This window comes from Lontra canadensis, unplaced genomic scaffold, assembly GCF_010015895.1.
Source record: "Lontra canadensis isolate GAN:19392208 unplaced genomic scaffold, GSC_riverotter_1.0 scaffold148, whole genome shotgun sequence".
NCBI classification, from domain to species: Eukaryota; Metazoa; Chordata; class Mammalia; order Carnivora; family Mustelidae; genus Lontra; species Lontra canadensis.
Genome location: NW_022631142.1, coordinates 1633746 through 1649356, shown reverse-complemented (window position 1 = coordinate 1649356; position 15611 = coordinate 1633746). Strand labels below are relative to the sequence as shown.

Below are 15611 nucleotides of genomic sequence, written 5' to 3'. Positions count from 1 at the left end.
TACTGGAACTAAGCCCTTGGTGAGGCACACAATACGCACTTGGAGACCACCGAACAAACGAATGAATGAAGAAATAAATAACTGCAGGCAGAAAATCATGAAGGGCACAAAGCTGGAGCACAAAAGTGCTGCAGAAAGACTGTCACCGGCTTTAGGAAAGGAATGAGCATAGCAAGATTCTTACCAGCTTCGACAGCTTCAGGATTTAGGTTCGCGGTGCTCCCCCTTCCGGAATACCGGGTGAGCGCGCAGCCCTCCGCGGCACGCCCCTCCCAGGCCCCGCCCCTCCGATGCTCACGTGACCGCAGGGCGGGCGTGCTGAGCCGCGGGCTAACCTCGGCTAGGCGAGCAGGGGCAATGGCGGGTGTGGTGGATTTCCAGGACGAGGAACAGGTGAAGTCCTTTCTGGAGAACATGGAGGTGGAGTGCAACTACCAGTGCTACCGCGAGAAGGACCCGGACGGTGAGCGCTGCCAGCGCAGCCTGGGAACACGTGGGACGCATGGGGGAGGGGTGCGGGCCGCACGGGTCTCAAGCGACCGCTGAAGGAGGTCTGGAAGGGGTATTCGGCCGGGACTCGTGGGGACGCGGTGGGACACTGAAGACCTTGTGTATGTTAGGGAGGAAAGGGTTGGGTTCCTCGAGGATTTGCGGGCCTCGCAGCGGGGGAATCCTCGGCGGGACCGAGCCTGGAAGCGGGGGGGATACGAGGAGGTGTGCTTGGGTGTTGGGGGTGGAGGAGTGGGAATACATCAGTGAAGACATAAAATTCCTTATTCTTCTGGAGCTTACATTCTAGTGGGGGGAGTTGGATAATAAACGTAAAGAAATAAATGAAATCGTGTGTTGAAAGTGTAATGGCAAAAAGGATTAACAGGTATGGGGAGTTGAGGGCAATTTTGAATTAAGTGGTCAGACGGAGTCATTGGGAAAGTGGCATTTGAACAAAGCCTTGAGGAAGCTCAGGGAGATCTATGGTAGGTAGAGGTAACAGCTAGTGAAAAGGCCCTGAGACATGAATGTGTCCCGTGTTCTGAGACGTTGAGTTGACTTGAGTGTGTCAGTGGATGATGGTGTCCAAAGCAGCCAGTACCTTTGGGTGGTTTTCTTCTTCCTTCTTTATAAAGAAAAATAAATAAATAAAAGACACTCACCCAACCTTCTTATAGCTTGCAGTCAGATTTCCAGAATATGATATAACTATTTCTTGCAGCTAACCAACTAACCAGAGTTGCTCTGCTGTTTAATGGCTTAACAAGAACCCAGGGTGGTTCTTCGAGGGCTTGCCTGCATCCTAAGAAGAGTTGGAGTCACTGAGGAGCAGGATAGTTGGGGAAGACTTCTAGGGGGAGGTCAGGAGCAGCAGGCAAGTGTTCATTAAATGGAGGACAGTGTGGGAGAAGAGAATGCTGTCTTTTGGAAGATTGAAGTGAGGCTGTAGTTAGATGGAAGAGGGAGTCTGGGCCACAGTGTGTCAAGCCTTGAATGCCAGGGTAAAGCATTTAGACTTTATTCTGTAGGCAGTGGAAAGCCATACATGTTTTTGACGAGAGAGCTCATGGTTATGGACGCTGGAGAGTATACTGAGCGGTGGAGTGGGGGAGGGTGGGCGTGAAAGGACTGGCTGCTGCACTTCAACAGAGCCTGAGAGGAGGCTATCGTTACTATAGCTACTGTCATTTGAAGTCACCATGATCTCTCACCAGGATTACTGAAATAGCTGCCTAATCTGACTCCGTTTGCATGCTCACTCCCTTAAAATCTGTTTTCAACCCCCAAACTGGTAGTTAAATTTTCATTTTGTTCTATTAAATGCTATCTTCTTAGATTTTTTAAGTTATTTTTAAAATTAACATATAATGTATTATTTGCCCCAGGGGTACAGATCTGTAAATCGTCAGGCTTACACACTTCACAGCACTCACCTAGCACATAACTTCCCCAATGTCCATAACTCAATCTTCTTAGATTTTTAAATAACAAAATAACACGTTTGTTATCAATGCTGGAGTGTACCCCCTCATGCATTTTGTTCTTCCATGTTCATCCGGGCATATACAAACATATACACTGGAGTTACCTTTTTAAAATGCAGATTGGGGTTGCTTGAATGGTTTAGTTGGTTAAGTGTTTGCCTTCTGCTGAGATCATGATCCCCGGGTCCCGGGATTCGATGAGCCCTCAGTCCGCCTCCCTGCTGCTTCTCCCTCTCCCTCTTCCTCTCCCTCTGCCACTCCCCCTGCTTGTGTTCTCTTGCGCTCGCTAGCTTTCTATCAAATAAATAAATAAATAAAGTCTTAAAAAATAAATAAAATTAAAATGTAAATTGAATCATATCACTGCCCTTCTTAACCCTCCAGTGGTTTGCCACGGACCTGGAATAAAATCCTAAGTTCTTCCTGTGTTCCACAATGCCCTGTGATCTGGTCCCTGCCATTTTCTTCTCATTTCCTACCCCTTTTCTCCTTGATCAGCTACATTATACCTTATTTGTACTAACTTATTCCCTCTTTGGGGTCTTTTAGTCTATTGTTTCTTATACCTGGAACTTTCTGCTCTCTTCCATTTCATTGTCTCCGAATAGCTAGTTCGTTCTTGTTATTCACATTTCAGCTTGGATATCACAGTCCTTACTAGGCCCTCTCTGACTGCCCGGTTTATGGTAACTGTTACCCCAGCATGCACAACAAACTGTCTTATCCTGTTTTGTTTCAATCATAAAACATTTACTACTGTTTAAATGCATTTAAAAAAAAATAAATGCATCTTGCTCACCTATTTACTTATTTTTCTCCTTTCCTCTAGAATGTAATTTTTAGGAGGGCAAGTGACTATATTCCCAGCATCTAGAACAGTGTTTGGTACATGGTTGGACGTAGATGCACAAATATTTGTTGGATGAAAATGATTGAGAGGCGCCTGGATGGCTCAGTCGTTAAGCGTCTGCCTTCTGCTCAGGTCATGATCCCAGCATCCTGGGATCAAGCCCCGCATCTGGCTTCCTGCTCGACAGCAAGTCTGCTTTCCCTCTCCCACTCTCCCTGCTCATGTTCCTGTTCTCATTGTATCTCTCTCGCTGTCAAATAAATAAATAAAAATCTTAAAAAAAAAGAAAAGAAAAGAAAATGAATGAGATGAGTGTCATTTGGGATGAAGAAGGAGGGCCAAAGAAGGAGGGCCAAAGACAGAGGGGAGAGATGTTAAGAAGAGGCTCAATGGAACCAGAGACTGCCAAAGAGAGCATCCATGTAGCTACTATTTCTACTCTGTCTTTGGGCTTCTCATTCCCAGCCTAGCTGAGGTGTATTGTCCTGGAAGCACCCCTTTCTTGCTACTACAGAGACGACCCATGGACCCTTTTGGTTTCCAGTGTTTTATTGCTGAACTTCCTGGGAAGTTCCAAAGGTGGCAGAGTTTCAGTCATGGAAGTCAGTGGGTCTTTGGCCCTGGGTGACAGGGAGCAGCATGGCTGGTGAGTGGTGGAGCCAGGGCACAGGCCACGGTCTCTCCAGCCTGTACATTGCTCAGTCCCCAGCTAAGAGCAGATGATGCCATTTGTAGACATGGCTGAACACCACCTGCAGTCTTTGTGGTGAGGTCACCTTGCCACACCTCAGGAGGACAGAAGCTGGTCCTAAATAAAAGACGTTTTGAGACAAACCATAAGTGACTCTTAATCTCACGAAACAAACTGAGGGTTGCTGGGGGGAGGGGGATTAGGAGAGGGGGGTAGGGTTATGGACCTTGGGGAGGGTATATGCTATGGTGAGTGCTGTAAAGTGTGTAAACCTGGTGATTCACAGACCTGTACCCCTGGGGATAAAAATATATATTTATAAAAAATTTAAAAAAAAAAAAAAGACGTTTTGGCTGCCACACCTCAGCCTTCCCCACTGCTGTGCAGCAGCCCCAAACATGAAGAACAGCTCTTGTGTTTTCCTCACAGGATGCTATCGGCTGGTGGACTATTTGGAAGGGATCCAGAAGAATTTTGAGGAGGCTGCCAAGGTGTTGAAGTTCAACTGTGAAGAGAACAAACACAGCGATAGCTGCTACAAACTGGGGGCCTATTATGTGACTGGGAAAGGTGAGGCACCTGCTTTCTTTGGTGACTTGATTGATAGTAATGCTGATCTCACATCCTGAGCCTCATGCTCCTCTTCACAGAAGGGTCCTCACAGGCCTTGGGGAAGCACAGTATAGGAAGATTTGGAGAGAGTTCAGCAGAAGGATGTGGAAGAACATAGCCTTTCAAGTTAGGGAGATATTGAGGAATGCTTTTAGCAAGTAGTGGGACCTTGAGCCAGTCACTTTAACTCTACCTCAGTTATATCACCTGTAAAATAAGGAAAAATAGTACTTGCTTCATAGGGTTGATGTGAGGATTAAATAAGATGATACAGGTAAAGGCGTCAGCATGTACTTGGCACAGAGCAAGAGACCAGTAATTAATTCTCTACCATCTTATCTTTTCGCCTCATGCCCTAATTGTAGTTATCACTGGAATAGTGAATAGTATTTATCTATCGCCAAATAAGAAATTATTCTGGGGTGCCTGGGTGGCTCAGTGGTTGGGCTTATGCCTTTGGCTCAGGTCATGATCCCAGGGTCCTGGGATCACCCTCTGTTAGGCTCCCTACTCAGCAGGGTGTCTGCTCCTCCACTCCCTCTGTCCCCACAACGCTCATGTGCGCTCGCTCTCTCTCTCAAATAAATAAATAAAATCTTTTAAAAAATAAATAAATAAAAATCTTTAAAAACACATTAATGTGAAAAAATATCCCAGTATTATTTATCTACAAAATTTTACTTTTATTAACTTACAATTTATAATTAATACATTACTGCATTATATTAATGATTTAAAAAAAACCTAGTGCCAACAGTGGCAGCTTAGTTGAATGTTATCTCCATTGTATGGAATGCTATTTAGCCCATGAAAAAGTAATGTTCCTAGAGGATTTTGTTGATGTGGTAAAAAGCTTATGAAATTTTATATATATATATACACACACACATATATGTATATATATATGCACATATGTATATATGTATCTCTCTCTCTCCAGTGAAGAAAGCCAAATACAAATTTGTATATGGTGTGAACTCACCTATATGATACAGCATGCAAAACCAAAAATGTTCCTAGCTATTTAGTCTCTGGATTTGTGCCTTGGTAAAGTTTTGAGTTCTTTTTGCTTTTATACTTTTTTTTTTTTAAGTAATCTCCACTCCCAGTTTGGGGCTCAAACTCATGAACCTGAGATCAAGTCGCATGCTTTGCTGCCTGAACCAGCCAGGCCTCCCTCCCACCTTTTTTGAAGTATTGTTTATATCATATTTTATTATAGTTTTCACAAGAACTTGAATTCCTTATTGAAATAGGGAAAACAAAAGTGGCTCTGAAATTGTTTTTTCTTATTAGACAAATTCTTTTACCAAGGATCGGTTGGGGCAAGGGAAAGAGCAGGAGGCCAAAGAACCCACTTTTAGATAGTGCAACATCAAGCAAGACATTTTCCTTCCCTGAGCCACAAATTCTTTGTTGACAAAATTAGAGTAGTATGGTCCACTCATACTTTCTTCATAGGATTTTTCTGAACATCAAATGAGAACAGATGTGACTGTTTTCTTAAATTATAAAATATTCTCGGGGCACCTGAGCGGCTTAGTTGGTTAAGCATCTCACTTTGGCTAAAGTCATGATCTCGGGGTTGGGCTCTGTGCTTGTTGAGGAGTTTGCTTCAACTTCTCCTCTCTGCCCCTCCCCCGTGGTTGTGCTCTCTTCTTCTCTCTCTCAAAAAAAATAAATAAATAAAATCTTTAAAAAAATTATAAAACATCCTATTGGTGTGAACAGGTCTGACTGTATTGGTTGGTGCAGAACTTACTTTGGATTATGTACTTAGAGTATATATAATCCCAGGAATGCTTTGGCCAGGTGTTTTCAGATATGAACTCAACTTTGAACTATTTTTGTGAAGCAATCTAAATGTCCTATGCAAAGAAGTAGAAGTTAACTCTGACACACATCTCTCTGAGGAAATATTATGCAGCCACTAAAACAGATACTAAGGAGTGTTTCTAATGGGGAGTAAAGAAGGCTCATGACTACAGCATGTGAAAACAAGACCAAATTGGGGCACCTGCCTGGCTTAGTTAGTAGAGCATGGGATGTTCGATCTTGGGGTCATGAGTTTGAGCCCCATGTTAAGTGTAGAGATTACTTAAAACAAAAAAGCAAGACCAAACTGCATAGTGCTAAGAGGAAATTCACCAAAAATGAAGTAGTGATGGTCTCTAGGTAGTGGTAACAATACATGATTTTTGTTTCCCTTCTGTTTAAGAGTCCTTGGTTTGGGGGCATCTGGTGGCTCAGTTGGTTGTATATCTGACTCTTGGTTTCAGCTCAGGTCATGATCTCAGGGTTGTGGGATCAAGCCCCTGTGGCTAAGAGCCATAGGAACTTTTGTCACTGGGACAGACGAACGACTAACTGCTTGGGATTCTCTCTCTCTCTCCCTCTGAGCTGCTCCCCGCTGTGCACACGCACGCTCTCTTTCTGTCTCAGAGAAAAAAAAAGTTCTCAGTTTGCTCTTCTAAAAAGTAAAATTACTTTACAGGAAGAGATGAAGGCTCAGATAAGTTGATGATAATGCAGATGGTCTTTAATCTAGACCATTCTTGTATGCTTCAGACTACATGTAGCTAATTGTTTGTTAGACATTCCTACTTGGAGTTCTCTGAGGCATCTCAAACTTATCAAACCAAATATGGAATTCTTAATTGTTTTCTTCTCCCCCCAATTTATTATGCCCCTGTTATCTTCCAAGAGATACCCTTGGCAAGTGGTGTCTCTCTCTGCATAGTAGCTCATGGCCAGTTTATCTCCAAAATATGTCTTAAATCTGTCCTGGCTTTCTCCACCTCCTTTCATTCTTATCCAAGCCACTGTGCTCTCTTGCTGGGATTACAGTTAGGAGATTAATGCAAGTCCCTAAACCTCTTTCCATAAGGCAACTAAAATGAACTTTTAAGAATATAAACCATGAGGGCGCCTGGGCGGCTCAGTAGGTTAAGCCTCTGTCTTCGGCTCAGGTCGTGATCCCAGGGTCCAGGGATCAAGCCCCGCATCAGGCTCTCTGTTCAACAGGGAGCCTGCTTCCCCCTCTCTCTCTGCCTGCTTCTCTGCCTACTTGTGATCTCTGTCTCTGTCAAATAAATAAATAAAATCTTTAAATTAAAAAAAAAAAAGGAAAGAACATAAACCGTGGACACTTCTTGGGCTGAGCTATGGTAGATGTGTTTGAGGGCAGCTGACCCACTATACTTTCTGAGGAAGCCTGAGCTGGCCTTTCTCCCTTTGTGTCAAACCAGGTCTGCCAAAGACAGTGCAATTCACCTGCTGCCCACCTTAACAGATTCAAGAACAAGGGAAAAGATGGTATAAAGGAAAGCTAAGAAGGAAGACTAGATGCTGAAAAGGAGAAATGTAAGCTCATTTCTTGATAATGCTACTTCTGCACTGCAGGAGAACCACAACAACCAGGGCAGTGTAATTTGATCTGTTGATAACATGGTCAAAGGCATAAATAGCAACAATTTGGAAAGCCACCTCCACGCCACTCAAGCTGCTAAGAAACTGCTTTCTGTGGAAGAGCAGCCCACAGAGACAGTATAATCTGGGCTGGTTTGATTCCAAAATTTGTGTCCTTTTTGGGCAGAAATGCTCGTAGTCCCATTCAGTTGAATCTGCTTGTACCCTCACTAACACTGCTTCTGGAATATCAGAACAGACGAAGGCTGTGGTAGAGAGGGGTGCTATCCCAGCATTCATTTCTCTGTTGACATCTTCCCATGCTCACATCAGTGAATAAGCTGTATGAGCTCTAGGAAACAGTACACGAAATAGTTCAGTTTTCTGAGACTTGATTATCAAATATGGTGCGCATTTGACCCTCTGTTGGTCCTTGCAGTTCCTGATATGTCATTTCTATTGTGTGGTTACTTAAATATTATCTTATCTGGACACTTTCAAATTTTTGTTGCAACAAGATCCTACACTCCTGTAGGTACTATTGAGCAAATTCTTCCCACTTTAGTTCATCTCCTGCACTGCAGTGATCCAGAAGTCTTAGCATATACATGCTGGTTCATTTCTTACCATATTGATGGTCCAAATGAACAGACTGAAAGGTTATGAAAAGAGGAGTTGTGCCCCAACTTAAACTTCAGAGAGCTCCTGAATTGCTAATTGTGACTGCTGTGCTAAGAACCATAGGAAGTATTGTCACTGGGACAGATGAACAGACTCAAGTTGTAATAGATGTGGGAGCCCTTGCCATCTTTCCCAGCCTGTAATGAGCCCCAAAACTAAAACTCAGAAGGAAGCAATGTAGAAAAATGTAAAACATGACATCTGGCTGCCAGGACGAGGCACAGGGAGTTGTGAATCAAGGATTAGTCCCATTTCTCATTGGCATTCTAAGGAAGACTTTAAGACACAAAAGGAAGGGGCGCCTGGGTGGCTCAGTTGATTGAGCATTTGACTCTTGATTTCAGCTCAGGTCATGAGATCGAGCCCTACGTGGGGCTCTGTACTTAGCCTGGAATTCGCTTGGGATTCTCTCCCTCTCCCCCTCTCTCGCTCGCTCGCTCGCTCTCAAATAAAATAAATAAAATCTTTAAAAAAAAAAAAAGACGAAACTGTACTGGCTGTGACCAACCATATAACTGGTGGACCAGTTGAGTAGATTGTGAACCTTGTTCATTGTGTCATACTACCATTGATAAACCTCTTAACTGTGGAAGATAGTGTGGTTTTTCTTAACACCATTTCAGATATTTTTCAGGCTGCTAAGAAACTAGGTGAAACTGAGAAATTTAGGGGGTGCTTGGGTGGCTAGTTGGTTAAGTGTCTCCCTTTGCTCAGGTCATGATCCCAGGGTCCTAGGATTGAGCCCCTGAATATCAGGGAGCCTGCCTCTCCCTCTCCATCTGCCCTCCCCTCTGTTCACTCTTTGTCTTTCTCTCTTTCAAATAAATAAAATCTTAAAAAGAAAGAGAAAGGAGCTACACAAAGAGGCACTCCAGAAATGCATAGAGGGGTCCTCTTGTCTTTGGCCTAATGTTAAGTTGCACATGCATAGAGGGAGATTGAGAGACCTTATAGTGGAAAGCTTCTAGGGAGCTGTGAACTGAGAGGAGATTCCATATGTTTCACAGTGATGGGAGTGGTTTGAATTTGAACCAGCCAGAGTAGAGAGTCATCAAACATCACAGACATTCAACTAAGACTCCAAAATGACCATGCCTTGGTAGTATGATTATCCTAGATCTGCTCTAGCAAAACTTAAAAACAAGTCCCAGGAGTGCCTGGGTGGCCCAGTTGGTTAAGCGACTGCCTTCGGCTCAGGTCATGATCTTAGGGTCCTGGGATCGAGCCCCACATGGGATTCCCTGATGAGCAGGGAGCCTGCTTCTCCCTCTCCTTCCTGCTTGTGCTCTCTCTTGCTATCTCTCTCTCCCCTTAAAAAAAAAAAAAAGAAGAAGGAAGAAAAAAAAGTCCCAAAGACGTTTTGGCTTGATTCACCAGTGAGTTACCTGTCTGCCAGAACAAAATTCAGTGATCTTCAAAGGAATACAATAAAATCCAGACTGAACAAGGTATCATCTACAGTGTTTTCATGAAGTAAGAAATTGCTAAACAGAAAGAAAAGCAGTCCGTAGACCTAGATGTGACAGAGATATTGGAATTAACAGTTAAATATTTTAGAACAGGTATAATGAGGGGCACCTGGGTGGCTTAGTCAGTTGCGCCAGCTCTTGGTTTTGGTTCAGGTTGTGATCTTGGGGTTATGGGATTGAGCCCTGCGTCAGGCTTCACACTCAGTATGGAGTTTGTTTGTCCCTCTCTTTCTGCTCTTCACCCTATGCACATGTACACATGTGTGCCTGCTCACTCGATCTCTCTCAAGTAAGTAAATAAATATTTTTTAAAAACCTGTTAAGGGGGGGCGCCTGGGTGGCTCAGTGGGTTAAGCCTCTGCCTTCGGCTCAGGTCATGATCCCAGGGTCCTGGGATCGAGCCCCGCATCGGGCTTTCTGCTCAGCAGGGAGCCTGCTTACTCCTCTCTCTCTGCCTGCCTCTCTGCCTACTTGTGATCTCTGTCAAATAAATAAATAAAATCTTTTTTAAAAAAAGAAAAAAAACCTGTTAAGGGGCGCCTGGGTGGCTCAGTGGTTTAAGCCCCTGCCTTCAGCTCAGGTCATGATCTCAGGGACCTGGGATCGAGCCCCACATCGGGATCTCTGCTCAGTGGGGAGCCTGCTTCCCCCTCTCCCTTTGCCTGCCTCTCTGCCTACTTGTGATCTGTCAAATAAGTAAATAAAATCTTAAAAAAAAAAAAGAAAGAAAAAAAAATCTTAAAACACACACACACACAATTCAAAAGAATGCAAGAAAGGAGAAAAAGCAAAAAGCATTTGGGACAAATGGGAAAGAAATAAGATTGTAGGCTTAAATCCAGCTATATCAATAATTGCATTAAGTATAAGTAAACACTCCAGTAAAAGGTGTAGATTGTCAGGCTTTAAAAGCAAGACCTAGGGGCGCCTGGGTGGCTCAGTGGGTTAAAGCCTCTGCCTTCGGCTCAGTTCATGATCCCAGGGTCCTGGGATTGAGTCCCACATCGGGCTCCTTGCTCGGCAGGAAGCCTGCTTCTCTTTCCGCCTCTGCCTGCTTGTGTTCGTGCTAGCTCGCTCTCTCTCTTTCTCCTCTCTGACAAATAAATAAATAAAATCTTTAAAAAAAAAAAAAAAGCAAGACCTAACTATATTCTATTATATATAAAGATAGCACACATATATACTCTCAAAATTGAAAGAACTCAGGATATAGAATCTCTGAGCTTTTCTGGAAAACTATTTGATAACCAATAAAGAGGTTAATCAAAAGAAGTGATTCAGGGGGCACCTGGGTCTCTCAGTATTTTAAGCATCTGCCTTTAGCTCAAGTCTCCTGGGATCCAGCCTGGCATTGGGCTCCCTGCTGTTTTTCGCTCTCCTGCTTCCCCTTGCTTGTGTGTGTGTGCTCTTTCTCTCTCTCTCTCTCTCTCTCTCTCTCACTCGCTCACTCTCTGTCAAATCTTAAAAAAAAAGAAAGAAAGAGAAAGGAGTAACTCAGGAATGGAGATGCTCTAATGAAAAGACCAGTGATAAGCAGAATCCATTTAGAATGACTATTGGGCTAATTAGGGTTACCAAATAGAATGTAAATAATGTAAACTTTTAGGGCATAAAAACACCATGACACCTGGGTGGCTCAGTCAGTTAAGTGTCTGTTTTCAGCTCAGGTCATGATCCCAGGATCCTGGAATCAAGCCCTGCACTGGGCTCCCTGCTCCTACTCCCCCAGCTTGTGTTCCCTCTCTTGCTGTGTCTCTCTCTGTCAAATAAATAAATAAAATCTTTAAAAAACAAAACAAAAACGCCATAATGTTTCCTGAGCACTTATTATGTGCTGGGTTCTTTGTAAAAACACATTTAAGCTTCTAAGTATGAAATGTAGATACTGTTATCCTTATCTTACAGTTGAGGAAAACAACTTGTCTAAGGTCACACAGCCAACAAAGAATGGATTGAGGACTGGAGCCTAGGTTTTCTGGCTCCAGGCTTCTGTTAACCACTGTGCTATGCTGCCTTCCTAAGTTGAAGTAATAGCAATGACAAAAAGTATTAGGTGGAGGAGGAAAGATGAGAGGAGATATGAGACCACCAGTGTCCTCATCTTCTATAGTTGTGAGGTAGTACTTCACAAAAACAATGACTGTAACCTTCTAATAATTTAGAGTCCCTTTATAACTCCAGGGGTCCCTTTAGGAAATTTCTCTGGTGAGAAAAATTAATTTAAGTCAAGTAGTTACTTCAGTGTCACTCAGTTTGGTTTTCTTCTAATAAATTCAAGTAAAACCAAAGTTAAATTTTTTATTTATAAATAACTTATGCAGTCCTCTTTTTCAAAGTACTTCTATTAGCTGTCCATTCAGCCAGCAGCATGTAATCTGAACACATACGACAAAGATAACTGGAATGGTGTTCTCTTAATGATAATGATAGTTATTTCTAGGAGGTGGATTTGGAGTGATTTCTTTAAAAAGTGTTTAAAGATAGGATGTTTGCATTTTTTTGAGAATGGGTGATAGTGATATGGAGAGCAAAGGCAAAAGGAAAAAATTAAACTTCCTTGTAACTTATAGCTCATTTACAAGTACTTGAGACAGGCAGAGTGACCTTCCTCCAGAAACTCAACTGCCTCAATGTTAATAATTTGCTAAGGGCAAAAGGCAGCCTTAGCTTGACATTAGCCCGACCTCCAGGATCATGTAAAAATCCCTCTGGAAACTTCCTTTATCTCTACTACCTCCCCACCCCAAGACGTTTGTCGGCAATCATCCTCCAAGCATATGCCCCACTGGTACACATCTGAAGGGTCTCAGGACTAAGGTTTTACCTAGATAGTAAATGACCTTTTTCTAAAACAGCTAGCCCCTCAAGGTCGTGGAAACCTTGCTTCCAGATTCCTTAGAAACTTACACTATCCCTAACCCCCTCCCAACTTAGAAGGATAATCAGTCCCTCCTTACAGCACCAGTACAGCTCTTTCTGCCTATAGGTCCTGTCCCTGTGCTTTAATAAAACCACCTTTTTGCTCTGAAGATGCCCCAAGAATTCTTGACCATTTGCTCCTGAGCCCCAACACTTCACATCAGTAGTACATGGGGATTTGAAATTTTCCATGGAAAAACAACAACTAAAGAGAAAATGAAGCTCTGTCACCACCTTTGTTTAAAATCACTTGTTGGCAGTTTCCCATTGCTCCTAGAGTAAGTACAGGATCCTGCGTGATCTGACCCTGCCTGTCTCTACAGCCTGTTTTCCCTAGTGATTTCTGGTTCTAGCCATACGAGCTCCTTTTCTCTTTGTATCCTATTCCTGCTCCATGGACCAACCCTCACCCCGTATTTTTTTCCTTCCTTTTTTCCATTATATTACAGCTCAAATGTCACTTCTTTGGGGAGGCTTTTTTTGACCTTACGCCCAAGACTAGGTCAGAGTCCTGCTACATTCTCATAATATCCTGTGCTTTTCTTCCGTATGTTTGTTACACTTAAAATCCTACATTTAGTTGTGTGGTTCTTAAATATCTGTTTCATTAGACTATAAGATCCACAAGGCTAGGGACAGTGTTTATTGTCCAGAGCCTAGCATGATAGCAAATATTATGTATTCACTATACATTGAAATTAATGAACATTGAACGAAGTGCTGCTAAGATCCCATGTTCTTGCTGTAACCCCATGAGGTAACTATTATTATAATCCCCACTTTTCAGCTCCTCTCGTAAGATATCACTTGAACAAAAGATTCCAAGGCTAAAAAAGCTGGAAGGTTTGTGCATCATGCCAGGCCACCTTCCTTTTGTGCTGACTTAGTTCAAAATATATGAACTTTATTCAGGAATTCTTCTTTTTTTTTTTTTTTTAAGATTTATTTATTTATTTATTTGACCGAGATCGAAAGTAGGCAGAGAGAGAGGAGGAAGCCGGCTCCCTGCTGAGGAGAGAGCCTATGCCGAGCTCTACCCTGGGATCATGACCTGAGCTGAAGGCAGAGGCTTTAACCCACTGAGCCACCCAGGCGCCCCTAGGAATTATTCTCTTAACTTTGGCCTGAGACAATCAGGTTCTGCCCTGACTTGGGTTTATTTTTTTCTTCCCTCTCCCTTCTCCCAGGTGGACTGACCCAGGACCTGAAAGCTGCCTCCAGCTGCTTTCTGATGGCATGTGAGAGGCCCGGAAAGAAATCGGTGGAGGCATGTCACAACGTTGGTCTCCTGGCACATGATGGACAGGTCAACGAGGATGGCCAGCCTGACCTGGAGAAGGCTAGAGACTACTACACAAGGGCCTGTGAAAGCAGCTATGCCTCCAGCTGCTTCAATCTCAGTGCAATGTTCCTGCAGGGTGCCCCTGGCTTTCCCAAGGACATGGGCCTGGCATGTAAATATTCAGTGAAAGCCTGTGACTTGGGCCACATCTGGGCCTGTGCCAATGCCAGCCGCATGTACAGGTTGGGGGATGGTGTAGATAAAGACGAGGCAAAGGCTGAGTTACTAAAAAATCGGGCCCGGCAGCTGCACAAAGAACAGCAGAAAAATGTCCAGCCTTTGACATTTGGGTAGTGTGGTCCATATTCCTAAGCAACAAACAGCTTGAGGCTGGCACCTCCTATGTCTTACATAGCCCTTAAGGTCAACCTGCTGGAGCAGGAAGACTTGGGACTTACTGTCTGTAGCTCTGGTTACATAGACCCATTTTCCCAGAGTGTCACCTACTGGGTTGTAGCCTAAAATGTTTATTTCAGTCAGTGTTCTTTTTTTCTGTTGTGTTCTGTGAAGGCACGCACATAGGTGATTTTCGTTCTCAAAGTCTTAGAGCTCAGTGAAAAACAGCAAACTAGAGAGCCATAGAGATCGTGGGGGGTGGGGAGGGGAGACAAATAGCAGGAAGTTCGGAAAATCAGCAGCCACAGTGCCTGAAGGAATCAGATGTTATTATTATTATTATTTTATTCTAGAGGGCTTGAAAATCAGTAAGTATCTTGATTTACATAATAGAGGGCTTAAAGAGCTAAGAACAAGTCAAATAGTCATGACTGCCACCCTCTGACTTAAGTAATCATTGGTGTGGGTTTCTTCTTTGCCTTTAGAGTCAGATCTTCAGTAAATTCATAGATAATAGGAGGGACATGCAACATAAAATAAAGGTTGTTATGTGTCAGGGTTGCCAAAGATGATGAAATACAAGCTTCTGTTGGAAGATTTCGCAGTTAGCATCCCCAGTCCACTCCTCTGGCATTGCTCACCATGCCTGTGTTCTATTCCCAAGGCAACTTCAGCTCGGGATTTGTAAGCAAGGATTTTGTGACACGTTTTATCCCATGGAACTTTACCTTTTTAACTGTCCTTGTGAATAAACTATTTTGATCGATTAGTAGTTTGTGTTACTAGTTTCTCTCCAGAGTCTGGGTAAGGTAAAGATTATGTTCTGCATGGCGGTTGTGCTTTTTCTTTACTAAACATTTGCTTTTTAAAAATTATCTTCCTAACTTGTCACTAGGGGGCGAGCTTGTCGTTTTCCTGCAATAACAGGTCTGATCTGTCACCACCTACTGTTTCTGGGCTTCCAGTGTTGCCACCATCCTAGAAGGAAGTCTTGCTGTGTGGCTGGCTGAAGGTTTGTAAGCATAGCTTGCCAGCTTCTCCACTTGATAGAGGAGAGGGACTTTCCCAGGAACGCACAAGAAGTTTTAAAAAGTGAGTTTATTTTTTCAATGTGAAGTAGCTTTTGTTTTGTTTAAAATAAATTCCGTAGGCCAGCAAGCATATGAAAAGATGTTCAGCATCACTAATAATTAAGGAGGTGCAGATCAGAAGCATGAGGTAATTATCCCACAACTGTCAGAATGGCTGTTTTTTATATATTATCTATAAAGACAATAAGCATTGGCAAGGACGTGGAGAAATTAGAACACTTACATGTTGTTGGTGG

The 15611-nt window shown here is 43.2% G+C and overlaps 1 protein-coding gene across 1 annotated transcript; it reads left to right on the top strand.

Annotated features, from left to right (window-relative positions):
* The first annotated feature begins 316 nt into the window (after positions 1-316).
* On the top strand, positions 317-14885 carry LOC116859113 (cytochrome c oxidase assembly factor 7). The gene is made up of 3 exons (XM_032844148.1): positions 317-463; positions 3947-4087; positions 13794-14885. Exons 1-3 carry the CDS (start codon positions 358-360, stop codon positions 14240-14242), a joined length of 696 nt encoding a protein of 231 aa, XP_032700039.1. The 5' UTR covers positions 317-357; the 3' UTR covers positions 14243-14885.
* Positions 14886-15611: the final 726 nt, after the last annotated feature.